At 39.7% G+C, this 27,439-nt stretch overlaps 1 protein-coding gene across 9 annotated transcripts in view; it reads left to right on the forward strand.

Annotated features, from left to right (window-relative positions):
• Positions 1 to 27,439, forward strand: part of MELK (maternal embryonic leucine zipper kinase) — a gene marked incomplete at its 5' end in the record, with an annotated part of 71,517 nt that overhangs the window by 25,732 nt on the left and 18,346 nt on the right. For 8 of the 9 annotated variants that reach the window (XM_079706473.1, XM_079706474.1, XM_079706475.1 and 5 more), the window contains 4 exons: positions 10,549 to 10,617; positions 12,036 to 12,134; positions 18,680 to 18,766; positions 25,680 to 25,808. In XM_079706473.1, coding sequence (XP_079562599.1) covers positions 10,549 to 10,617; positions 12,036 to 12,134; positions 18,680 to 18,766; positions 25,680 to 25,808 — 384 coding nt within the window. The remainder of the gene's footprint in view (positions 1 to 10,548; positions 10,618 to 12,035; positions 12,135 to 18,679; positions 18,767 to 25,679; positions 25,809 to 27,439) is intronic. The other variant, XM_079706478.1, reaches the window with a different exon arrangement.

Consider the following 27,439-nt stretch of genomic DNA (forward strand, 5'->3'; position numbering starts at 1 on the left):
AACAGTATGTATAGTATACTGTCATTTTTGTAAAAAATAAAAGAGAGGGAGGTATGTTTATATTATTTGGAGTAATATGGAAGGAGATATAAGAAGTTGCTAATTCCTGCTCCTTCTGGGGAGGAATATTGGGAGAGGGAAGGGAGAATTTTCATTCTGTGCTCTTTTGTACCTTTTAAGTTTTGAATCATGTAAAGGTTCTACTTCTTGCCTAATTGCTCTGACTAGGACTTCCATTACTGTGTTGAATAGAAGTGGTGAAAAGTGGGCATTCTTGTCTTGTTCTTGATCTTAGAAAAAGCTTTCAGTCTTCCACCACTGAGTATGATGTTAGCTATGGTTTTTCATATATGGCTTTTACTATGTTGAGGTAGTTTCCTCCTATTCCTAGTTTGTTGAGTATTTTTATCATGAAAGGGTGTTGAATTTTGTCAAATGTTTTTTCTGCATTAACTGACATCATGTTTTTCACCTTCATTCTGTAAATGTGGTCTATCACATATATTGATTTGTGTATGTTGAGCCAAACTTGCATTTCAAGAATAAATCCTACTTGGACATGGTGTATAAATCTTTTAATATGCTGTTGAATTTGGTTTGCTAGTAATAACTTTTTAAAAAGTAGAATAATAAAGTTTTGTCTGAGTCTTGAATCTCTAAAGCTGATGTGGAAAGTGGGGGAGGTGCCTTCAGCAGGCCAGGTCTGAGTCTCTATCTCTAGATATACAGAAGTAGAGTTCTATGCTTATTTGGGTTGTGCTGAAGTCTCCTCTGCCTAGAGCACCTACATCAGTCTTTTTTTTTGTTGAAATTTTTTGCTTTTCTCCCCCAATTCCTTTTTTTTCCTCCAGGGAGATAGAGCATTCTGAAGTATGTGTTTTTCATATTTTTGTGACCCTTGCACATGGTTGCTTATTCTTATTTTATTACAAAAGTAATACTAAACATTCCTGAGTTTTTCTTATTTGCCAGACTCTGCTCTGAGTGAGGTAGTTGCTATTATTGTCCCCCTCTTATGGATGAGGAAACTAAGGGGCAGAGACCTTACATAACTTACTCAGGGTCTTACAGCTAGTAAGTGGCAGAGCTGGGATTTGAACTCAGCTAGTCAAGCTCAGAGCCCGTTCTCATACCACCATGAGATATTGTTTCTCATCTCTGTAGTTGCTAGTCTCAAGAGAATCGTAGACTCCCAGAGCAGAAAATGATCCCCATCCCAAGCTTCTTTTTTTTTTTGCGGTACGCGGGCCTCTCACTGTTGTGGCCTCTCCCGTTGCGGAGCACAGGCTCTGGACGCGCAGGCTCAGCGGCCATGGTTCACAGGCCTAGCCGCTCCACGGCATGTGGGATCTTCCTGGACTGGGGCACGAACCCGTGTCCCCTGCATCGGCAGGCGGACTCTCAACCACTGCACCACCAGGGAAGCCCCCAAGCTTCTTTTTGTGTCCATTAACTTGGGAATGTTCCCAGACATCCCAACTTTTCAGATTTACCAGGACTATATTTACCAGTTCTAATTCATATTAGGTATTGTGCATCAGTTTTTCTACTCAATTTAGGTGTCACCCCTGGTAGAGCAACTTGTCCTCATTTTCTTTTTTCTTTTTTTCTTTCTTTTTTTTTGTTTGTTTGTTTGTTTTTGCGGTATGCGGGCCTCTCACTGTTGTGGCCTCTCCCGTTGTGGAGCACAGGCTCCGGATGCGCAGGCTCAGCGGCCATGGCTCACGGGCCCAGCCGCTCTGTGGCATGTGGGATCTTCCCGGACTGACGCACGAACCCGCGTCCCCTGCATCGGCAGGCGGACTCTCAACCACTGCGCCACCAGGGAAGCCCTGTCCTCATTTTCTTTATCAGTAGTGTTAAAGCATTGCAGTAGTCAGTTATTTCCAAGGTCCAGTCCATCTCTGAATAGCTATAAGTTCTCTGACTTCTATTTATTCACATTCAGTTTTCCTTGTTTGTTTCAGCCTAGTATTCTCCTCTGTTGATATTTTGAATCTTGATTCTGATCTCATGTAATATCAGCTTGTCCTTGCCAGGAGTGTGACATTTTGTACATTTCTTAAATATCTCTAATCCAAGTTGTTGATTAAAAAACTGAATAGAGGGCTTCCCTGGTGGCACAGTGGTTAAGCATCTGCCTGCCAGTGCAGGCAACACGGGTTCGAGCCCTGGGCCGGGAAGATACCACATGCTGCGGAGCAACAAAACCTGTGCACCACAACTACTGAGCCTGCGCTCTAGAGCCCACGAGCCACAACTCCTGAGCCCATGTGCCACAACTACTGAAGCCCATGCGCCTAGAGCCTGTGCTCTGGAACAAGAGAAGCCACTGCAATGAGAAGCCCACACACTGCAATGAAGAGTAGCACCTGCTCGCTGCAACTAGAGAAAGCCCACGCGCAGCAACGAAGACCCAATGCAGCCAAAGATAGATAGATAGATAGACAGATAGACAGATAGATATATTTTAAAAATTAAAAAAAAAAAAACAACTGACTAGATCTAGACCACCCCTAAGTGTTTTGGGTTTTTAACCTGTATCAGATACACTTAATCAAGATTTTGTGGTTTTATCCACAAAGATAAAATAAGTGACTGTTAATACCTTATTGAAATTAAGCTACACTATATCCGTGGTGTTCCTCATTTACTGACTTAACTCTAAGCTTGCTTTTTTTTTTTTTTTTAACCTATCTGGACCCAAACTTCTATGCTATTTATTTGCCTTCATTTGCTATTACTGCGAGTTCACATTCATATGGCAGCCATGGAATTAATGCTCCTAATTATTATTATTATATATATATATAATATATAATATATATTATAAATATATATAAGTATATATGTATATATTTTTTGGGGAGGCCGCACTTCGTGGCTTGTGGGATCTTAGGTCCCCAACCAGGGATCAAACCTGGCCCCATGGCAGTGAAAGTGCTGAGTCCTAACCACTGGACCGCCAGGGAATTCCTGATGCTCTTAATTATTAATGTACTGTTTCACCAATATGAGGAGAATGTACCAACATACAAACTTCAGTGTGTCTACACTTATTTATTTGAGTACACTAGTGGATCCTGGATGAATCCTTTGGGGGAGGGGACTTATCTCCAGATAATATAAAATTGTTACATCCTAATAGCAGATATTAGATCCAAGTTTTGATATTTTTGGTAAATCAAATATTTCTTCGGTGCAATGAATATGGTAGAAAATGTCTAATTCTTGTTCAATAGAGATTTAGCCTTCCTAATTAATATTATTTACTAATACTGTATATTCTTTGTTTCTCCTACTCTGAATTTCATTTTTTTTTAGTTTTTCATGTATTTGCAAGTTGAAAATTGATTCAGATTAGGACTTTTATGCATTATTATGGAATTTAATTTCACACATTATAGATTTTGAAATTTATTGTAATCTTGGCTCAGAACTATTGTTCCGAGTCACAGTGTAATACAGTCTGCTGGTTGAATCTAATTAAGGTGTCATATCACTTGCATGCAGTATGTATCTTTGCCTAGAATGTTCTAAAATTCCTCACTTGGGAATAACACTTCCCTCAGTTCTTGGTTTGATTGAAAAACCCAGCAATATTTGACACACTGTATGTAACTCTTGTTTAAGAGGCAGACTTTGTTTATCTTTTGTGTTTGTTGACTATTTTAAGCAAAATGCTAAACTGCAGTTTCCAGCATGGTTACTAACAGACTGAGTATTAATCTTATTAACGTCGCATATTCATCTGCTGTCATTGCATTCAAAGACAAGCGTGACTGTATTCCAGTTCTGGGTACACAAATATTAAGGAAATATAACTAATTTAGTAAATGAAAGTTGAGTAGCTTGAAAGTAAAATTGCTTTCTAACAAGTATAATTTATAATTTTAAAGAAAATGAGCAAGTTATCTCTTTATGAGATAATTCTTTACAATTATAGGGTTGACTGCAGTACTATTATTATGGGTTGGAGAGGTCGACCACCTGCCTTTCCTAGTACTGTATGAAAAAACAAACAATTTCAAGCCCATTAGTATTCCCAGGATTATCTCACTTATTAGCACACAGACCTTTTTTCCTCCTCCCACTTGGTTTCTCCCTCTATTACCTGTTTCTTAATCTCATTTGCAAGGTAATCAGCCCTTAAATAAACAAGAATTCTCCAAAGACTGAGCAGAAACCAGGGTTAAGGGGCACAGGCCTGGTTAACACAGGGCCTTTTGTGAAGATGCTCTTCCCCAGCAGAATTGTTCCTCTCAAGGCCTTTTCTATTTGATCCTTAGATATATACTTTCAGTATTTAAATAAGGAGCCTTTCTCCCTGTCTATTTCTAGGTATCCTTAGAACTTCCAGTGTGGTACAATAGAAAAAGTATTGTATCTCTCTTCTAGTCCTGTCTCTACCCCTTTATTGCTCTATAACAATTTTTCTCAACTTTGGCACCATTGACATTTTGGACTAGATAATTCTTTGTTGTGGGGGACTGTCCTGTGTATTGTGGGATGTTTAGCAGCATCCCTGGCTTCTGCCCACTAGATGCCAGTAGCAGCCCCCAAATTATGACAATCAGAAATGTCTCCAGGCACTGCCAGGTGTTCCCTGGGGGACAAAAATCACCTCCAGTTGAGAACCAGTGCCTTACAACATTGAACAGGTATTTGATTTCCCTGGCTGAGACAGTTTCCTCATCTGTGTAATGTAGTTAGTAATCCCTGCCTACTGCACAGGATAAAATATATGTACAAGTGCTTTGTGTGTTTTTAAGTACTGTGTACAAATTAGAGGTTGGGGTAAGCCTGGCAGCAGAACTCAGCTCTGGACTTTATTTCTGCTAGTATTTCAGTGTAGAGAATGAAGCTGAGAATGTCAGGTTTTGGTGATGGGGCACAGGCCTCATGCTTTGTTTGTCGATAGTACTCTATAGAGCTGTTCTGTCCAAATGGAGAAGGTGGGGGTGTACGTTTCAGGAGGTGATGTGAGCAGGACATGACTAGTTGATGTGTTCTTACCCAGGCAATGCTGAGATCCTGAGGCAGCTGCAGTGGGGCAGAGCTCTATTGAGAAGGCATGTGCATCCTCAGAATGACTCTAGCCTTTCTTACTATACTGAATATTTAGCACCCTGGCATACATGGCTTTGCCACCATGCCATCTTTGCTCTGCTACTTTTTTGAGTAGCCCTATCTTACCCTCCCATTTATTTCAAATTGAACAAACATTTATTGTCTCTTATGTGCAAGGCATTGTGCCAAGTGCTTTCACATACATTCTCTTCCATTCCTTTTATAACCCTGTAAGTGGCATTACTGTACTTGTTTCACAGTAACAGTAGTAATAGTAGTAGTAGTAATAGTAATAGTAGTGGAGGCAGCAGCAATAGTAGAAACTAGACGGTATTGATTTCTTACTCTGTGCGTGTGCGAAGTGCTTTATATGTATTAAATCATTGAGTGCTAGCAACAATTTATGGAGTTGATACTGTTATTATACTTCTCTTTACAGATGAGGAAACTGAGTCACAGCAAGGTTAAATAGCTCATCCACACAGCTAGTAAGTGGTAGACCCTGGATTTGGATCTAGGCAATTTGTCTCCAGAGCCTACTCTTAGGAAACAGGGTCAGAAAGATGACACAACTTGTACAAGCTCAAGGAGCGAATGAAAGGCAGACTAGGATTCAAACATAATGTATGACTCCAGTCTCTGCCTGTTTCCAGTGTGCCAAGCACCACACTTCTCATTTACTTATCCTCCCTGCCTCTCTCTGGATAGGATTGCTTCTATGATGCTGGCTTACAGCACAGCACAGCACAGGGGATCTATTAAAAGATACTTCGTGAATTCAAGTTGGGGTGATAAAAGGGGAGATAAATAAGAGGCAAAGAGGAACTTGGAATCAGCCTCGTGGAGCTCTTGTTATTCAGTGCTTTGGTCTGAAAATTCATTTTTACATCTGATTTCTATAGAATTCTGCTACTTTTAGTTAAGAATGCTTTTGTTTTGGATGGTAGTTTTTGAATTTAAAGGCATAACATTTATTTTATTACATAGTTCTGGTTATGGACCTGTTATCTGTGTGTTGGAGCAGACCAGAAAGGGCTAGAACCTGGAACCAGATTTATCCTTGGGGTGGGCAGGTGATGATAGGAGAGAGGTAATGCAAGTAAGTTAAACCCTTATAGATGGTATATTAGTTTCCTAGGGTTGTTATCACAAAGTACTACAAGATGGTGGCCTAAAACAACAGATATTTATTCTCTCACAGTTCTGGAGGCTAGTCTAAAATCAAGGAGTTAGCAGGGCCATGGTCTCTGAAGTCTCTAAGGGAGACTCCTTCTTTGCCTCTTTCTAGCTTCTTGTGTTTGCCTGCAATCCTTGGCATTCCTTGGATTATAGATGCATCACTCCAGTCTCTGCCTCTGTTTTCATGTGGTGTTCTCTCCTGTGTGTTTGTGTCTCTGTGTCTAAATTTCCCCCTTCTTGTAAGAACACCAGTCATATTGAATTTAGGGCCCAGCCTAACCCAGTATGATCTCATCTTAACTTGATTACTTCTGCAGAAGCCCCTATTTCCAAATAAGGATGCATTCACAGGGTCCAGGTGGACATGAATATTGGGGGGTCACTATTCAACCCAGTGCAGATGGTATCCAGAGAGTAAGCGGCAAATGGCTTTATGTGCAGTCAGCATGAGGAGAGACCCACTGGAGTACGTGCAGGTTCTGATCAGTGAGTAAAGCAAGACAGGACACTCTAGAGGTTGTGCAGGTTGTGATCAGAAATTCAGGTAGATCATGACCCTTGATCAGTGTAAGCAAGTAATAGGCCGGTCTCTACTTTCTATGGGACCCTGGCAAAAGCAGGCTACAGTATTTGAGGTACCAGGCAAACGGTCAGTTTGCCAAGAAAGAGAACATGTCAGGTACCCAGGATTTGAATCATGAGTGGCATTTGGTCTCAGGAATAAGGAAAAGCTCAGCTAAGAGAGTGGGGCCAACTAGATCAGGGCCAGCCATGCAGCAACTGTGACTCGCTGCTGAGTCCCAGCGAGGTGGCTGAAGCATCCAAAAATCCCCCCTTCCCAGGGATAGGCCTGGAGCCCAGGCAGCACTGAGCCTTCAGTGCTTGGTGGATGACGGATAGTAAGGAGAAATGAATTAGAGACTTCATTATTATAATTCACAAACAAACTGTCAGCATCTGACATTGGCAAGTGTTAAGGTGCCCTGGCAAGGTATAAATAAGAGTGGTATCTCTGGGTACTAGTGAGTGCTTTAGATAAAGAAGAATGAAAAATTTAATAACATTAAATGTCATTTGTAAAATGAAAGCTCTTGCCCTTCCTAGGAAACACTTTGTAGGTCAGCCTGTCTGCTCTTATCAGAGAGGCTGAATCAGAGATTGAGTTGTTTTAACGTTAACACCTTTTCTTTTTAAATAAATTGCTTGATAACACTTCCTTGGAACTTTGACTATTTCTTTAACATATTCAAAATCCAGCCTGTCATGTAGTTCTAGGATTCTGAGTGATCTATACTGTCTGTTTCTCCCCTCACCGTTAAGCTGGACTGATTTCTGTGAGAATTATGTCCTAGACAATTCGTAAGAACAGAGAACCCCAGTGCTGGTGCTAGTTGAAGCCTTCTTCACCTACCTGCCTCCACTGTTCTAGCCTCGTTCAATTACTGTTGGGTGTGTGTGCGTGCGTGCGTGTGCGCACGTGCTTGCCCTTGTCTCCCTGGACCTATATTTCTAACCCAGGATCCTCATTCAGGTTATTTTGTCATTGATTATTTTTGGGAGCTCTCTGGATTCCATCAGACCATGTTCCTTAGTTTCCAGAGTTATCACAAACAATTCTGTGGTGAATGTTACTGTTCATAACACTAATACATTTTTGTATGCCAAATTATTTGCTTAGGATAAATTGCTAGAAGTGAAATTGCTGGATCAAGGGTATGTGATCTTGAATGCTTTTTACACGTATTTCCAAATTACTCTTCAGAAAAGTTTATGCTCTCTCGTTGTATATATAAGCACTCTTATCCCCAAACTCTAACACTGGATAATTTTTTTGAAGTTTATCAATTTGGTAGATCATATTTTTGTTTAAATTACTTGCTTTTTTTAAATTTTGGCTGCGTTGGATCTTAGTTGCTGCGCGCGGGCTTTCTCTAGTTGCAGCAAGCCGGGGCTACTCTCTGTTGCAGTGTGCGGGCTTCTCATTGTGGAGGCTTCTCTTGTTGCGGAGCACGGGCTCTAGGCGCGTGGGCTTCAGTAGTTGTGACGTGTGGGCTCAGTAGTTGTGGCTCGCGGGTTCTAGAGCACAGGCTCAGTAGTTGTGGCGCATGAGCCTAGTTGCTCCATGGCATGTGGGATCTTCCCAGACCAGGGCTCAAACCCATGTCCCCTGCATTGGCAGGCAGATTCTTAACCACTGTGCCACCAGGAAGTCCCTAATTGCTTTTTTATTGCTGGATTAGTTGAACATATTTTCATGTTTATTAAGCATTTAAAAGTTCTTGTTTTGGGATTACCTGTGAATATTCTTTGCCCATTTTCTTTTGGAGTGTATGCTTTGATCCCATTTCTTCTTTTATGGAACAAATATTAATTGAGCACCTTTTATATGTTAGGGCCAGACAGTGTTCTAGGTGAACAGCACAGACAAAATCCCTCTGATTAAAGAGTTTATATTCTAATATAGTGAGGCAGAAAATAAACAAATAAATATGTAGTATGACACGTAGGGATAAGGACTGTAAAGAAGGTGCCATGAAAGGCAGGTAGAGATGATGGTGGGCAGGGATGCTATTTATAAAGGTGGTTTGGGGAAGCCTCACTGATGCCACTGGTATTTAAGGGGAGACCTGAGGAAGATAAAGGCACAAACTCTGCTGATATTGGGGAAAGCATTATAGCGGCGGGAACAAAGAGTGCAAAGGGCCTAAGGCAGGATTGTGTTTGACTTGTGATGTGATCATAGTTTGATGAGTGCAGGAGAGAGTTAGGAGGTGAGCTTGAGAGGTAGCAGGGAGTGGGGTGGATGTGGGGTTACAGACCACGTAGGGCCTTGGAGCCAGAGTGAGGAATTTGGGTTTCATTCTGAGTGAGATGGGGAGCCATTAGAGCGTTTTGAATAGTGAAGTGATACGACCTGACCCAACGTTTTGAAAGAATATTGGTGTTGGTAAGTAGAGACTAGATTGTGAGGGACAGTGATGGGCTCTGGAAGACCAGTTAGGAGCCTCTTGCAATATATCAGATGAGAGACCCTGCAGGTGTGGTACAGGTAGTGACAGGTGATTCTGGATATATAACATAGAACCAATAGATTTGCTGATGGATCGGATGTGAAGTGTGAGGGAAAGAGGAGCTAAAGAAGATCCAAGGTTTCTGACCTGAGGAGCTGGTAAGGCAGTTGCCATTTGCTGAGAAGGGGAAACGTGGGAAGGAGAGGATTGGTGGTGATCTGCGAGAGCTTTTTATGTGATGAACTGTATTAATCTTTTGCCATTTAGGCAGAAAGGTTTTTTCCCTCAATTTGTTGTTAATTAACTTTGTTAGTTGTGTTTTGCTGTACAGAAATGTCAACCTTTAAATCTTGTCATCTGTTAATCTTTATAGTTTTTTGGTATTGCTGTCATGTCTAGACAGGTTCTAAAAAATAATCACCGATGTATTCTCATGGTTTAGTGTTTGCATTTAACTCTTTAATCTGGGTAGAATTAATTTTGATATAGACTGTGAATTACAGTTCAATCTTAATTTTTCTCATATAATTAACCTGTTATCCTAGCATCATTAAACAATTTGTTCTCTGCTAAGAAAAACGATTCTATCATTTCCTTTGAATTGGGAAAGAGGGGTGTGTGACAGGTCGTGTGAAGAGGTATTATATCACGTATTTGTGTTTAGCAAGCCCCTAGTCTTGTTTTGGTTGATGACTTGGTGACTGTAATGTCTGAGTATAACAGGTTATAAACATTTATCTCCTGAGTCTCTTCCATTCCCAGAAGAGGTACTTGCCTTAGAAGGTGGCTTTCATCAGTTCCCTCAATGATTGTGAATTCTGCCTTGCGGATGATATGTGACCTGTTTTTAACCACAGCCTGTGTCCTCCTACCAAATATGATTTTCTGTGACCTACTTTTGTCAACTGACAATTCCTCTGGGATTATAAACTAAAATTTGCTTCAGCAATAAAAATACTGACTACAGTGTATACTTCCTGTCCATTTAATCATACTATAGATTCCAAAGCCCTGTAACATTTACGTTTGCCGCTCTTACATTCTCTGTGCTCTAGCCCTTACCCGATATGTGGATACTTTAGAGGTGACAGTAGTGTTTAACTAACTGGATTTTCTTCTTTAAGGCAAGAAATGGGTTTCTTATGTTATTAATAATGTTTACCAAATCTTAAACTTGGGTGAAGTCTTCAAGCTTGGAAGTAAACCTCCAGCATGTTGTTAACCTTAGAAATTTGTGTCAAGGCTGATTGAACCTAAATCTCTTAAATGCTTTCTTTGTTTTTTGTAGAGAGGGAAATATGAGGTTCCTAAGTGGCTCTCCCCCAGTAGTATTCTGCTTCTTCAACAAATGCTACAGGTAATCTTTGTTATTTATTTTAAAATAATAGAAGTCTTTTTTTATTATTTGATTTTAAGATGTCTGTAGTGCTACTACGTTTATCTATCAGCTGTAAAAAATTCCATTCATTATATCTACTCTGCAGATATTCTCTACTAGGTGCTTTCTTTGCAAATGCATTTTTTTAAAAAGACTGCTACCATATATCTTTGCTGATTTGGTTTTTCTTCCTTTTTCCTGAGCATTGTCTGTTTTCTCTAACCAGCTCTTGCTCCACTGTTTTCTGTTTTCTTGTTCCCACTCTTTTTCCATTAGATATATAGTAGATACGGAATAATTGCTTAAATGAGCTGATGTACAATTGAGTGGGCCCCATGATCTAGTGCAGTGGTTCTCAAACTTTAGCATGTATCAGAATTGCCACATGAGCTTATTGAAACACAGATTGCTGGGCACCACCCTGAGAGTGTCTGATTCAGTAGAGCTGGGGCAGGGCTAAGAATTTGCATTTCTAATAAGCTCTCAGATGACAACTGATACCGCTGGTCTGGGAACCACACGTTAAGAGCCACTGATTTGGTGTTATGATCTCTAAGGGTGAAAGACAGGAGTGCTGAAGTCTAGTTATCCACCCTACCAATCAATAGGCATGCCACCTAACCAGGTTCTGACCTATAAAATGGGGATTCTGAGCTTGGCTTCAGTGCTTGCTACATACTGTTACGTGGATAAAATGAGATTAATGGGAAACACTTTGAAAAATATGAGCACCTTATTAGCAACATTTTTTTCATTATTATGTATTCAGTTTTTCCATATATTAAGCCATCTCTACTTTTTATTCAAAATTTACCTTGAGCTCACCTACCTTGAGTAGGGCAAGACCACCAAATCTCCATAATGAGATTGAAAACACCTCATCCTTTCTTCTAAACTCCCCAAAACTTAATCTTTGTTGATTAATTTTTCTCTCCTCACATTTGAAAATTACAAATGGAAAAGAAAGGTGTGCTTTTCAACTTGTTATATGTGATTGTAAGCTCATTGGAGGTAGAGATTGCATATTCAGTGTGAATGCCCTGCATTGTGCCTGCTTGAATATTAAATTGGTGACTATTTCCTGTGAATAGGTTTTCCAGCAAAAGACTATTACATCATACAATAGATTGGCTTAACTTCATGAATAATGTCCATACCAATGAAGTTCATGTTTGTTAAACATTTATCTTCTAAGCCCGTGTTGGTAGCTATAGTTTTCTTACCTCTATTCCCTTTTTAAAAGAATTTATTCCAAGGCCATTTTAAGGTCTTTGACAGCATTTTTGTGATGATAAAGTTTACATCTGTTCTGATGAATTTTGAGTTCTCAGGAGGAAAGGTGTTCTATGGTCTCTATTTAAAATGTTAATCTCCAGCTACCTCTCAATGGCCACTAGGTGGACCCAAAGAAACGGATTTCTGTGAAAAATCTATTGAACCATCCCTGGATCATGCAAGATTACAACTGTCCTGTTGAGTGGCAAAGCAAGACTCCTGTAAGTAAAATGAAATCCAGTAAAATTAAAAAACAAAAACAAAAACTTTGTGTGGATTCAGAATGTACAATGATGTGGTCTAAATACAAAAGAAAATATATTTTGTAGACTTATCTGTCAGATCGGTGTTTGGGAGATTGTAACTGAATTGTATATTTGCCTGTTAATCTCTAGGACAGTGGCTCCTAACCGGGCCTGCACATGAGAATCACAAGGACCTTAAAAAAAAAGTGCCTGTGCCCCGTCCCACAGCAATTAATGGATATTTTTTAAAAGCTCCCTGGTGTTTCTCACGTAGTCAGGATTGTGAAGAGTGCTCTGGGAATCTTAGGCAAGTTACTTAACTTTTCCAAACCAATATATTCGTCTGTAAAAAGTAGGTTAAACCTGTTCTTCCTATTTCCCAGAGTAGTTATAAGGTTATAGAGGTTCTCAAACTTTTAAGTCTGAGGGCCCCTTTATGCTCTTATTATTCACTTATTAAAATATTTATTGATCGATTCATTTAAAAGTAACAGTACTAAACCTATTACAGTTTATCACAAATATTTTTATGAAAAATGACTATTTAAAAAATAAATTTAGTGGAAAGACTAGCATTGTTTTACATCTTTGCAAATTTCTTTAAAGTCTAGCTTAATAGAATACACTTGGATCTCACCTGCTTCTGCATTGTTTTGCTATGATGTTTTGATTGGAGATCCTCAGGGGTCTACAGACCATACCATGAGAACTGGTCTAATATATATATATATGAAAGAACTTTATTATTTATTTATTTATTTATTTTTAACATCTTTATTGGGGTATAATTGCTTTACAATGGTGTGTTAGTTTCTGCTTTATAACAAAGTGAATCAGTTATACATACACATATGTTGCCATATCCCTCTTGTGTCTCCTTCCCTCCCACCCTCCCTATCCCACCCCTCTAGGTGGTCACAAAGCACCAAGCTGATCTCCCTGTGCTATGCGGCTGCTTCCCACTAGCTATCTATTTTACGTTTGGTAGTGTATATATGTCCATGCCGCTCTCTCACTTTGTCACAGCTTACCCTTCCCCCTCCCCATATCCTCAAGTCCATTCTCTAGTAGGTCTGTGTGAAAGAACTTTAAATAACACAAAGTGCTATGCAAGTTTAAGCAGTTATATTAATAAGTATTCCTACATTAATGTTTTAAAAAATATTTTTTAACAAATGGCAATTTGAACTTGGTAAAAATGTGAGCATTACTGAAGGGTATGTATAATATTTTTTAATTGAAGTATAGTTGATTTACAATATTGTGTTAGTTTCAGGTATACAGCATAGTGATTCAGTTATGCATATGTATATTTTTTCAGATTATTTTCCACTATAGGTTATTATAAGATATTGAATGTAGTTTCCTGTGTTATACAGTAAATCTCTGTTGCTTATCTATTTTATGTAAGGGGTATGTATACTTTGTATATTAGCGAACTATTGCTGCATAAAAAACCACCCCAAAATTTAGTGACTTGAAACAATAATAATTTACAATTCTGTAGATCAGCAGTTTGGGGCTCAGCCAGATATTTCCTGTGTTAGTCTTACCTGGGGTCATTCATGTGGCTGCAGTTAACTGGTGACTTGACTGTGGCTGGATGGTCTAAGCCTCACTCAGAAGACCAACTGTTTGTGCTGGTTATTTGTTGGGCCACACTGTCCAGCAGGCTAGTTTGGGCTCCTTGATATGGCAGCTAGATTCCAGAAGAAGCCAGAAAGTGGGCAAACCCTAACACTCAAGCTTTTTTTTTTTTTTTTTTTTTTTTCTTGGCTGCACCGCGTGGCATGTGGGATCCTAGTTCCCCCAACCAGGGATCAACCCCGCGCCCCCTGCATTGTAAGTGCAGAGTCTTAACCACTGGACTGCCAGGGAAGTCCCACACTCAAGCATTTTTCAAGCCTCTGCTTGCATTGTGCTTACTAATGTCTGGCCAAAGCAAGCCACAAAGCAAAACCCAGAGCCAGTATGGAAAGTGTAGCCATCAAAGTTGGTACAGTTCTTATCCTCTTTTCATAGATAAGGAAATCAAGAAATTAAACATAACTACTTAAGAAATAAATCCAGTGAGAAGGGTGGCACTGCTTTACATCTTTGCTGATTTCTTTAAAGTCTAGCTTAATAGAAGACACTTGGGTACTCATCTGTTTCTGCATTCAGTCTGTTTTGATATGTTGTTTTTATTAAAGCATATGGAGAAAATGCAGCCTTACACAGATACATAGTTAGAAAAGCATTTTAATGCTTTAAAGGAGAAGTGTTTTAATAGCCTTTTCAGGTAATTGGGGATTTTTTTTTTTTTTTTTTTTTTTTTTTTTTTGCGGTATGTGGGCCTCTCACTGTTGTGGCCTCTCCCGTTGCGGAGCACAGGCTCCGGACGCGCAGGCTCAGCGGCCATGGCTCACGGGCCCAGCCGCTCCGCGGCATGTGGGATCTTCCCAGACCGGGGCATGAACCCGTGTCCCCTGCATCGGCAGGCGGACTCTCATCCACTGCGCCACCAGGGAAGCCCTGGGGATGTTTTTTGATAATCTACTACAACGTCTGCAATGGAGAGGAGTATGTGCATGGGTCAACAGAATAGCTTGGATACATGCCACATTGTAGACCTGATACAGCTGTGGGGTATTTGCTTTCTGGAAGAATTACACCAATAAATATAAATACTTGGGAAAATAGACTATGTTTGTTTTTAACCCCTTCTCACTAGTCTGCCCACTGTTATGACCATGCAGCCTCATCTGAAATTCCTCCTGATTCTCCTGTGACTGTCAACCCCTAAAATCTCTCTTCTTCATATTTCCTTTAACCTTCCACGACATCTTCAGTAGCTATTGAGCAAACACAATTAGAGCTGCAACTTAATGCTAACAACCATCAACACTGAGAGCCTAGGACAGCAGAGTATATGGTGTCTGAGCAGCACAGCAGCAGGGCCAGGGGAGCTGTGACGTGCCCTTGTGAGGTGGAGAACGTGGGTGGTGCACATGCCTGTGTTCAGCCATTGGGGGTCATCATTTCTCCACGTGTGGGAGGGCTTTACATGTCTTCTCAGCCGTGATCCTTAATAGGGTAGGATATGCTACTGTTTGCAGTGGAACAGATGCCCAAAGGAAGAAAGTCTCTGATTTCAACAACACAAAGATTATTTTAAATTGGGGCACAGTATAAGGTAAGATGCATAGTTTTGAGTGTTCCAAAAAAGTATATGATTTTCCTTACATCTTAGTATAATAATTACTAATATTTATTGAATGCTTACTATAATAGAAAAGTGTGCTACTGTAGTACTATAATATAATATAGACAGAGCCCTTAGGATAGTACCTTTAGAGGCTTTGTGTTTTTAACTCTTATTAACTCATTCAGTCCTCATACAAACCCTCTGAAGTAGGTACTGTTATTGTCCCCATTTACAGATGAAGCAACTGGACACAGAATCATGAAATAACTTGCCCAAGGTCAAACAACTAGTAAGTGTAGAACCAGGATTTTAACCCAGACAGAAGGGCTCCAGAATATAATGGATCTGACAGGCCAACTAATTCAAACTCAGGGCCTGTATTCTGTGTAGCTGTAGCCTTTGTGATGAGCATTAGTTGTCTGGTCTCTGTTGGAATAGCTACTGGAATAGAGTCATGGAGAGGTGGCATTATGGTGTGGTAGGAAAAACCCTGGGCTAGGATGAAAAATGCCAGTTTCAGGCAAATTGCATAACTTTTTCTGAGTCTTCATTTTCTCACCTCTAATATGGGTATTCTAATGCCAGTCTCTTCTGTATGTTTGGATCATGTTTTGTCATCTATAGAGTGCCTTTCAATGTTATGTCATTAATCTGTCATGTCTGCCTTACAGAGCTGTCGCAGGGATCAAATGAGTTATATACAGAGGAGCTATAAGGGATTATTGCTTTTCGAAGTATTTGCTTTTCTGCCTCAGTATTGTGTTTTATCAAGAGTGAACTATAAAAAATAATTCAGATTTACTTGGATATTTAAGGTATAGATGCTATTCTGTAACTCTATGCATGATCTCCTTCTATCATTTTCACACGTAGCTCTAGTACCCAAGTATTGTATCAAATAGAAGTTATATTCAGTTCTATTTTCTGCCCTACTGAACAGGAAATGTAGTAGGCACGGATAATCCAAAATAATTAGCTAGCTTTGGGTATGCGTTTTTGTACTTAATTTAACTGGAGCATGTGTGGCTGAGAATTCAGAGTACTTAAAGTGTTGAACCCCTTTGGAAAACTTGAGTTAAACTGTATTTTTCAGACTTTGGTGTCTTGTCCCACTCTTTTCATTCTTTCCAGTTCAGGAGCCCAGCAAAGAAGATAGCATCTCCTTCCTACCCTTCCTTCCTTTCCTCCACACACCTTGTGGTAAAGTTACAGAGCAAGAGGCTATGGGGGAGAGGTTTTTGTTTTTAAGAAAGTAACTTAAGATCATGGAGGGAACCCAGAAATCATTTCCTTCATGCTTGAGCAGTGGTATCAACAAGAAGATACCCAACTGGGTGGTAAAGTGTCCAAACTTCTGAGGCTGAGCCCTTCCTGAAGCAGGAATCTACATTTTGGGGAGCTGCTAAGGTCAAAGCAACACAATGAAAACTTACTTGTGGCATTTTTGACTTTCATAAAACCATCAGTATAAACCTTTGTGGTCTCCCCATTCTCCATAGCCCTTGAGGTTGAGCTTGTACCAGCCAATCATGCAGGTCGTTGTCTGTACTGTTCCTCTAGTTTCATGATGGCAACATGACTTTCTCTTGAGTCTGATGTTACAAGTGTGGTAACAAGGGAAGGTCATGATATTGCTCTGCCACATGCTGGTACGTTGAAGGTCAGTGAAAACCTGAACTATGTGATCTAACGAAAGGGCCAGAATGGTAAGGGGGGTTAATCATTAAAACAGTGGTTAAAGGAGCTAGAAAAGAGAAAACTTGGAGAGGAAAGGTTGTTGATAATAGGAATATTCAAATTTCTGAAAGTTCTTATACCAAAGAGGAAATAGAATTATGACTGTTAGTAAAAATAGTTAACAGTTTTTTGAGGGCCTACTCATTTAAGGTGATGTACTAGGTACACCACATAGGTTACATATATTGCAAGGCAGGTGCCATCTCTGTTTTACAGATGATGAAACTGAGGTTCAGAGCGGTGTAGTAATATGCTCAAGGTCACACGGTTATTTTTTGATGTAATGATTAAAACCAAGGTCTCTCTACTTCCAAAGCCTGTCAGCTGTCAGATTGTACCAATTCACAGTGGATAGGGATCACAGGGAGACAGACCTTAGGGGAGGAGGAAGAAGCTAACCATCTCAGCTGTTCTGGAGAGGAAGACTTTAAGCAGAAAGTGAAACATCCCATATTGGGGCTGTTGTGAAGTGAATTCTTACATTGGAAAGATGACTTTAAAATTACATTCCTTATGATTCTTTTCCCATATTATTTTCTGAACTCCTGTTCCAGGTCCAGGCCAGACCCTTCCTGCCTTTTCATTCTCAGTGATCCTTGTTTGGTTCTGAGAACTCATTTCTGGCCCCATCTCTGGTGAGGTCTCATCATGCAGGGATCACAATACTTGGATAATTTCTGTCCTTAAGCAAAATAAAGTTTGTGTAGCAGCTGTGTCACTTCTTCCTTTTAAAAATTGTGCTTTACTGGTACCTTCAGCATAATGATGATTGTGCAGCATATATGGCACCATCATAAGGGCTCCTTGGATTGCGCTAAACCCAAACATAACCTGGGGGACAATATGCTACAAGTCTGAGCCACTCTTTTACCCAGTCTGTTGTCCTGCCAGTGATTTTGGATGCCTAGATGACTGCTCTTTGATGCAAATACCAGTCCCTGTCTTGCGGTAGGGGAGGAGAATATAGTCCCTTGGCCGCACAGCAGAATTGTAACAGTTGATCAGATGATGAGGGGGATGTGAAGGGCTGGAAAAGAGAGCTCATCATCTTCTTGAACTTCTTATTGTTATCTGCTTATATCTTTAAAAATTGTGGAGAATGTTTATTCGTGTTTTTTTTTAAAATAAATTTATTTATTTATTTTTGGCGTTGGCTCTTTGTTGCTGGGCGCGAGCTTTCTCTGGTTGTGGCGAGCAGGGGCTACTCTTTGTTGCAGTGCGCAGGCTTCTCATTGCGGTGGTTTTTCTTGTTGCGGAGCACGGGCTGTAGGCGTGCGGGCTTCAGTAGTTGTGGCTTGTGGGCTCTAGAGCGCAGGCTCAGTAGTTGTGGCGCACAGGCTTAGTTGCTCCGTGGCATGTGGGATCTTCCCGGACCAGGGCTTGAACCCATGTCCCCTGCATTGGCAGGTGGATTCTTAACCACTGCGCCACCAGGGAAGCCCGAGAATGTTTATTCTTACCCAAGAGTTTGACAAACTCATGTTGTTTTTACATGTTGGTGTTTGATTTTACCAGGTAATTATGGTAATTTTAAAATTTCAAAACCATAAATATTTTGTAATTTTTTGTTAATAAAGTTGATAAAATTTTTTTGTAGCTTTTTCACCTTGATGAAGATTGTGTAACGGAACTTTCTGTATATCACAGAAACAACAGACAAACAATGGAGGATTTAATTTCACTGGTAAGAAATACAGCATGAATTTGAGAGTAATATCTTTTGTTTCATCATTGTTTTTTATTTTATCAGTACATTAAAAATAGTATAGCATTTTTCAGACCTATGATTTTATCATGGGTGTAAATATTGCACTTATTTTATGTTTATGTGTGTTTTCCACTCAACTCTTTCTGATGTCTGGTGGATATACTCTTTAAAAATGAGATTGAGGGCTTCCCTGGTGGCACAGTGGTTGAGAGTCCGCCTGCCAATGCAGGGGACGTGGGTTTGTGCCCCAGTCCTGGAGGATCCCACATGCCTCGGAGCGGCTGGGCCCGTGAGCCATGGCCGCTGAGCCTGCGCGTCCAGAGCCTGTGCTCCACAATGGGAGAGGCCACAGCGGTGAGAGGCCCACGTACAGCAAAAAAAAAAAAAAAAAAAAAAAAAATGAGATTGATCAAAGAGACAATGGAAAAAAAACTTTTAAGAAACAGAACAAATGAGTCCAGAGAATTGACAGAGTTTCAATTTTGACTACTTTAAATTCTCTAACATGGAACTGTGATTCTGTTGTAGAAATGAGGTAAACACAACGCAGTTTTCATTTTACCTGAAAGCAACCTTGTAGCATCGCATCACCCCCAACCTTATGAACCAAATACCATGAAATCATCATCATGATTTCTGGTATTGGATCATTTTAGCTCTTGCAGATGCTTAATTTCTAGATCACACATGTGTTTTTTTTCTAGAGATAGAGGCACTCACAGCTGTCTCTGAGTACAATCTAACACGATGGGCAGGGATCGCAGCCAACATGGCTCCTGGTTCAGTACTATGTCTCTCATCACCTATGAATTGTATTTGTTTTTTTCTCTTTTCTAACTTGAAAGGTAAAGGCCTTAAGCAATTTTTTTTAAAACTAACCAAACTTTACTAAGCCACAACTTTTTTCAGTGAGGAGGAGATATGAAGGAATTCTTTTGAATGACATAATATGTCTTTTGAATGACAATTCCAGACAAACAGAACATGTCTGGAAAACAGAATGATAATTTACTTTTTCATGGAATGAAACAGGATGGTAAGAATTGGGAACTGCTGCCAGATATGTCAGGTCCTTAGTATTTTACAATGAAAATTCAAAGTTTTCATTGTAAACAAGTTAAAAAAAAATTACATGACCTTTTCTTTGGAATGCACTTTAATAGAAAACTATATTTTGGATTCAAAAAAATTCTTTTTAAATTTTTATTATAGAAATTTTCAAACACCTACAAAAGTAGAGAGACTAGTATAATAACAATGGTTTTCCATGTACTCATCATCCAGTTTTAACAGTTATTAACATTTTGCCAATTTTATCTATATTCCAACACTACCCTCCATCTGCCCTTTTTAGCTAGGGTATTTCAAAGCAAGTCCCATGTATCATGTCATTTTATCCAGAAAAAATTTAGTATGAGATTCACAAACTTTTAAAATCTGAATCTTAAAAGTAACATACTCAGAATTTCAAGAATCATTAGGAAAAAAAAAAGTCTTTAAAATAGTATCCTTTATGTGGTGTCTACATATAATTTTCAAACTTAAAAGTGAAATGGAAATGGGAATTGTCTTCTTACTTCTGATAAAGAAAACAAAATAATGAGGCATGATAGAGATTGTTTTCTGGTGTTACATCTCTTTAAAGATCTCAGTTATCCTGAAAGCTAGGCATGACCAACATCAAGAATGTGTGAGGAAAGTAATAGTTTTTCTTCTTGTGTACTTTTCCCTCATTCTTTTTTTTTTTTTTTGCGGTACATGGGCCTCTCACTGTTGTGGCCTCTCCTGTTGCGGAGCACAGGCTCCGGACGCACAGGCTCAGCGGCCATGGCTCACGGGCCTAGCTGCTCCGCGGCATGTGGGATCTTCCCAGACCGGGGCACGAACCTGCGTCCCCTGCATCGGCAGGCGGACTCTCAACCACTGCGCCACCAGGGAAGCCCTTCCCTCATTCTTAAATGCCTGTTTATACTTATTTTCCAGTCCTAGGGATGAGTAGACAATATCTTCTTAACTTTGCCTGAACATTGTAATCACCTAGGAACTTTAATCCTGATGCCTAAATCCCACCCCAGAGATTACTATTTCATTGGTCTGGGGTAATGGCATAAGCATCACAATTTTTAAAACCTTTCCAAATGATTGCAGTGTGTAGCCAGGAGTTGAGAAGTATTACTCTAGATTCTTGCTCTTCAAAGTGTGATCTAGAATCAGCAGCATAAGCATCACTTTGTGCTTGTTAGAAATGCAGAATCTACGTCCCACCTCAGACCTGCTGAATCAGAATCTTCATCCTAATAAACCCTAAGTGATTCATCTATACATTAAAGCTTGTGAAGCATTGGTCTAAGTCAGTGGTTCTCAACTTGGAGTGATTTTGCCCCTCAGGGGACATTTTTGGTTGTCACAATGGGTGTGTGTGTATATACTAATGGCATCTAGTGGGTAGAGGCCAGGGATGCTGCTAAATATCCTAGAGAATAGCCACTCACCACAAAGAATTATCCACGTCAACTATCAAATAGTGTTGAAGTTGAAAAATTCTGGTCTGGGTGGTCTCAGAGAATTCACATTGGTTCTAGGTACTTTCCAGTTTAAAGAGCCTTGGGAAAACCAGGTTTGAGATCAGCCGTGGTCTGTTACATTTTTTTTTCTGGCATCTTGGGAGCTCTAGGTGCTGGCTAGACAGGACAGGGATCAGTTTCATGTGCTCCATGCTGGGTATGGTGCTGCTGATCCTTGTGTAAAGAGAGAGAAACAGTATTATTCCCAAACATTCAACTCATGGAACTACCACTTTTATATTATATACATGAGCATTCTTAAACTGCTTTTTGAATGCGGAAGTGAGAGTCTCTCATGTATCATGATTTTGAGCCATCTCATAGTCCTGTTGAGATTTCCTCCTGTGGTGCTAGAGCTTCCACTTCATAGATTTCCTTACTTTCCCCGATCTTCCAGCCGTGGTGGCTCTGGATTGTGGAGCAGCCAGTTATCTATCTGGCTTTGCTGAGGGTCGCATGTGCACACGAGAACCTACAGACCAAGACAGATCCTTTCCTCTCACCCCTGCAGTGCAAACACCCATGTGTTCTGGTGGCAGAAGTTTAAAGATTGAGGGCCTCGGGAGCAAGGTCAGGAGAAGGATGGTGGGCCACTCCTCAGTTTCTCAAACGCTCTGTTCCAGTAGCTGCCTCTCCTCAGCCCAGGTGCCCGGGCAGTCCTTTAACATTTGGCTTGCCTGAACAGTAACTGGGGATTTTAAAATGTTTTTTGTTTTCTAGAAATGGAACCTTCTTTATAACAGGTAAACCTATTGCTTTACTTTCAGACATTTGACTTTCAAAAGAGGGAGCTGCCTAAAAGATAAGGGAGACATTGGTTGCATTAGACTTGGGGATCGACATCACCTGAAAAGCATAACTAATGTGTTGATTTATTTGTTATTAAACATAGAACTCCCCTGTGCATCTTATTGTAGTAAGTAGTATGAAGTGGCTATGGCAAAGAAGTTATTAAAAGGATGCTTTTTTGCCTAGGGAAGTAGAGTTTCCAGGATTATAAAACTCTGAGGCCTGTTTAGAAAACTCCACCTAAAACTCTTAGCGCCCTCCAGGTATTGTTTACAATGCCTGGGTTATGCCATTGTTGACAAGCAAGTGGCAACTTGTTTCTGAGCAATTGTCTCTAGTCAGTTTATGCCATCTCTTTCAAGAAGGCAGCTATCACACATGAGACCATGGATGTGGGAGGTGCAGAAAAAACCTTTAACGTAGCTTCTGGAAAGTAGAGAGTGATTATAACTATATAGTTTTCACCTAGTTTCCAAGTACCTTCTCCATGAAACCTTTTCCGTCCTTCCTTTCCCCCAACCTTTCTGGATTAAAGGCAACATTCTATGATAATTTATCACAGTGTTATACTTCTTCCACTAGATTGATAGATCCATTATGTAAATTTCAAAGCATATACTATGATTGTGGCCATCTAAAATGTTAACAGATAAAATTTATTAATAAAATCAGAGGTGATAGTAGACCTCTTTGGATCGTGTACTTTGTGAGGTACATAGCACAAAATATTATTTAGCATTAAAATTTAACACTTTTGCAGGGCAGAGAGTCTCAAAGTCTTAAGTACATTATTTAGAAACTTTCAGTTATTCACGTAGATTGAACAGACATGTTTACATCCAACACTTCCTAAAACCTCACTAAAATAACGATAAAGGAATAAAAAGACAAACAATTCACAATGAAGAGAAGAAAAGAGGAGACAAAAGAAATGTCAGTAAAGTTTTAGAAGTTACAAAATGGCTAAGTGGCAGCTGACCTAGCATTTTGGAGAAAGCTGAAAACAAAGTGCCTGCAGTGGGAAAAGGCAGTAAGCAAATTGATTAGAGCCCTGGAGCTCCAGAAAGGCTCAGGAATCAGAGGTCCTAGGAACCTCTGGAGTCAGGGAAGTGAGCAGGGTGGAAACAGGAAGATTGGTTGAAAGTCTGTCTTAGGAGCAGTTAGATTGCTAGGTCCCTCTGTTTACCTTGTGCTGTATGATAGCCACGTCTTCTCCACCCCAGCAGAAGACTGGAGACATTGAACAAGAGGCACTCTTGTACCAGATGCAGCTCAGGTGGGGGTGATGAGCCATTCTGAAATGGATGCATTGACACACACATTCCTCTTACTGAACAGTGAACCACTGCCTCTAACTCTCTTCCCTATTCAACTCTGAGAATCCTGGGATCAGGATTTTATCCTAATTGCAGTGGGGTTGGGGAAAATATTGGGAGACTCATCTCTAGGGAAAAGCCAAGAGAAAAGACCTACTATACCAATGGTTGGGAGTTCAGGTTCCTGTCTGTTCACCTTAGAGAGAAGCCCATAAGGTAATGAGCAGGCCTAAACTACACAAGAGTCTTAAGTAGCTGCGTAGTATACTCTTTGCTTTCAAATAGAGACAGACAGCCAAAGATCACCAGACCTTTGAGGACGGCCTCTAACATGAAAGTCAAAGATCAAAACAAATGGGGTGGTGGGAGAGAAGGAAGAAAAAGCAGAGATGCTCAGAAAAAACAGATAATGCAGGGAGTGGAAGAAAATAGCTAAGAAACAATAATTAATATTCTCTGAGATAAGAGAAGCTATTTCTTTTTTGAAATAGGAATAAGATGACTAAAATAACATTTTAAGAGATACTCTTGAAGATTTAAAATATGACTACAGAAATGAAAAGCTCAGTAGAAATGTTTGAAAATGAAGGTAATGTGAAATCTTTCAAAAGTAGAACCTAAAGACAAAGAGATGCACAAAGAAAAGAGAAGGGGTAAGAAAGGTCCAACATAGACATAATAGAAGTTGCAGGAAGATAAAACAGAGAAGAAGAAAGGGAAGGAAACCATCACAGAAGTAGTACAAGAAGAAATATTCCAGAACTGAAAGGTATGAGTTTCTAAGAATGAAGGGACTTAACTAGGGTTTGGCAAAATGGATGAAAATAGATTCACACAAAGGCCTGTTTTAGTGAAATTTCAGAAAACTAGGGGGGAAAAGGAGATCCAAAAAGTTTCTAGAGACAAGAAACAAAAGGTCATACGCAAAGGCTTGGGAATCAGAAAGACTTTAGATTTTTCGATAACTGTACTAGAAGCTAGAAGACCATGGGATGGTGCCTTCAAAGCTATGGAAATTATTGTCAGCCTGAAATTCCATACTCAGTCAAACCAGAGTCAAGCGTGTGGATAGCATACAGTCATTTATCAGACATGCAAGATCTCAAAAAATTTACCTCCTCTTCATCCACACTCGGGAAGTTGTTGGAGGAAATGTTCCACCAAAACAAGAAAGTAAATGAAGAGATAGGAACAGGTAGGATCTAGGAAACCAAGGGGTATATTGTAGGATAGAAGTGAAGGGAACCCCTCAACTGACATTTGAGTTGCAGGCTGAGAAAGAAGCCAGCCCAGAGTGGAGCATAGAATGCAGACATCAGGTGGAATGTCTCCAAAATGAGGCAGAGGAGGAGACAGATTAGCTGATGTGTTGTGAACATGTTGGGAGGAGGTGAAGAGTGTTGGAGAGTGTGGAGTTGAGTTAATCAGATGACTGCTTCTTTTTTATTTTTAACTTCAAGAAAAAGTTTCAAAAGAAGAAAGTGCAAGGATAGCACCCTGTGTGGTTTGGTTGCAGGGCTGATATTCAACCAGTATGGCCATACAGATTATTAAGATACTAGAATATTTGTATACTGATTGGTAAATAACTACTACATTGAGTGCCCTCCCTGTTGCCCTGTTACCTCCCTTAGGCCTGGTACCTCCCTCCGGTCCTGCCTCATATCCAGCAATTAAAAGGTTAATAATTGGCATGGCAGGGGTTTCCCAGGGACCTACTCATATTTTGGCCTCTGTTTTGATTCACTGGGGTCAGGGTACCAATTAAATATTTTGAATATTGCCTTTACTTAGTTGAAAATACTATTTATATAATCATAATAATGTAAACGTTGATTTAACTAGAAATTATAAAACTATAGTAGGAGGATGCAGGGAAATTTGTTCGGGGGAAGGAAGGAGTTGTAGTAGAGCTAAGTTCTTATTTTCTATAGTAAGAAATCTAGAGATAATATCCGAAGCTGAAAAAAATTAAAGCTGTATAAGCAATTAATTTAGAAATATAGAAAAAACAGCCGAAGGTACCTTTTAGGGAGTGGAAATTGTGTGTGTGTGGGAGTGGGGTAGGGGATTGCTGTCTTTCATTATATGCTTTAAAGCCAAAAAGAATGTCTAAATTCTGAATGTTTGTTACATTGAGGAAAAAATTAATTTAAAATAAAACATTATTTCAAAAAGCAAGTTTAATCTTCTAAACAATTTGATTTTCTTTTCCTCCAGTGGCAGTATGATCACCTCACAGCTACTTATCTTCTACTCCTAGCCAAGAAGGCTCGGGGAAAACCAGTTCGTTTAAGGCTTCTTTCTTCCTGTGGACAAGCCAGCTCGACTGCAGTCACAAACATCAAGGTGAATGTCAGAAGCTTTTGTGTGAGTGCCTTCTGCTCTTGCCATGTGCCCACCTTGTTCATAAGTGGATACATGCCAGGGAAGTTAACTTTGCTGGTGTCAGGGGCCCACAAGCAAGACATTTTTATGATTTAAATATTTTTGATGAGGAAAATGAGAAATTCTGAATGTGAACACTAGAATTTTGCATGTCTACATGGCATTAAAAAAAAAATTTCTCCCTCCCCTTTTTTCCACAAAAGTAACTCCTGATGTAGAATAATTTTAAGCCACAGATAAGCTAAAGGAAAATAGAATTTACCTATAAAGCTACTACCACCTATAGACAAAATAGTTTATATTTTATTGTATCTTTCCAGTCTTTTTTTAGTATGCTTGTTTATATAATTTATGTAAATTATAGGACATATTATACTTTATATAACATGAAGTATTTCAGTGAATATTTTGGTACTCACTTATATTAAGGGTTTAGGTTGTTTGTTTTGAGCAGCAGCTGTAGCTCATGCAGCTCAAATTCCTTGTATGAGTTATAACCAAATTATTTTTTTCTATTTTGTTGTCTTTGTCTCATTTTCCTTTGTCATGAACATTTAGAATGGTGGAGAAGCCTTACATATTTGGAAGCACCATGTCATTCCTAAGTGCTCAAATTAGTGTCTGTTTTCTGTGTGATTCTTTGTATCTCCCATGCCTTAAAATTCCACCTTCCAAATATTTTGCCAGATAGGTGTGGAGCTTTGTAATATAATCTTCCCTCCATTAATTCAAGTTGCAGTTTAAATGGTTTTAACATTAGGAAACTGTACTTTTGTCATTCTCAGAGAGAAGGAATTGGCCCTCTTCATAGAATCCAGTATAGCAGAAATGATTATGTGTGTGAGGTGATACTTTTTTCTTTAGATCTCAAAACTCTATTTTTAAAAAATGTTCAAATGCCACCTTTCATAATCTTTTTTTAAACGCTGAATGCCCCCGCCCCGCCCCCGCCGGCATTTCCTTTAACAACTCAATTTAGACTTCTCTTCAATCATGTGCTGCAGATATAGTGGGTCTTTTGTCCCTGCCAGACCTAACTTGTCTCCCTTCTCTCCATAGTTGGTCTTTTGACCAAATTAAGAACCAAAAGTGTTAGTGTAAGGGGCTGTTGTGCAAAGAAATCTCTGAAGTGAGATAATCTTATTGCTGGGTTGTTTTTCTAATCTGTTCTTAGAGAGTTGTACTGGGCTGGTGAATATCCCATGCCCAGGCAGATCTTATACCCATGGACTCCATGAATCATCCTATCCCTCATCCTGCTCACAGGGCAAACCCTTTAAAGTCTCACACCCAAGTCAATACCTTTGGGTCTAAGGGGACACAAAAACATAAACTTTGCTTCTGATCAAGGTAATTTCAGAAAGATATTAGATACCTCTATACTTAGAATAAACCTCAGCTAAATTTTAAGGTTTATGACACCCTAGTTAAGGTTTAAGACCCTAGTTTAAAAGGTCTTAGACATTTTCCTAAGCCATTAGATTTTCTTATATCTGGATTGGCGTGGTCTCAATTCATCTGCATATGTGAGTCATAGAGTATCCAAGTAGAAAGGATCTGGGAAGATATTTACTCTTATCTTCCATCTAATG

The sequence above is a fragment of the Hyperoodon ampullatus genome (assembly GCF_949752795.1).
Source record: "Hyperoodon ampullatus genome assembly, chromosome: 6".
NCBI lineage: Eukaryota > Metazoa > Chordata > Mammalia > Artiodactyla > Ziphiidae > Hyperoodon > Hyperoodon ampullatus.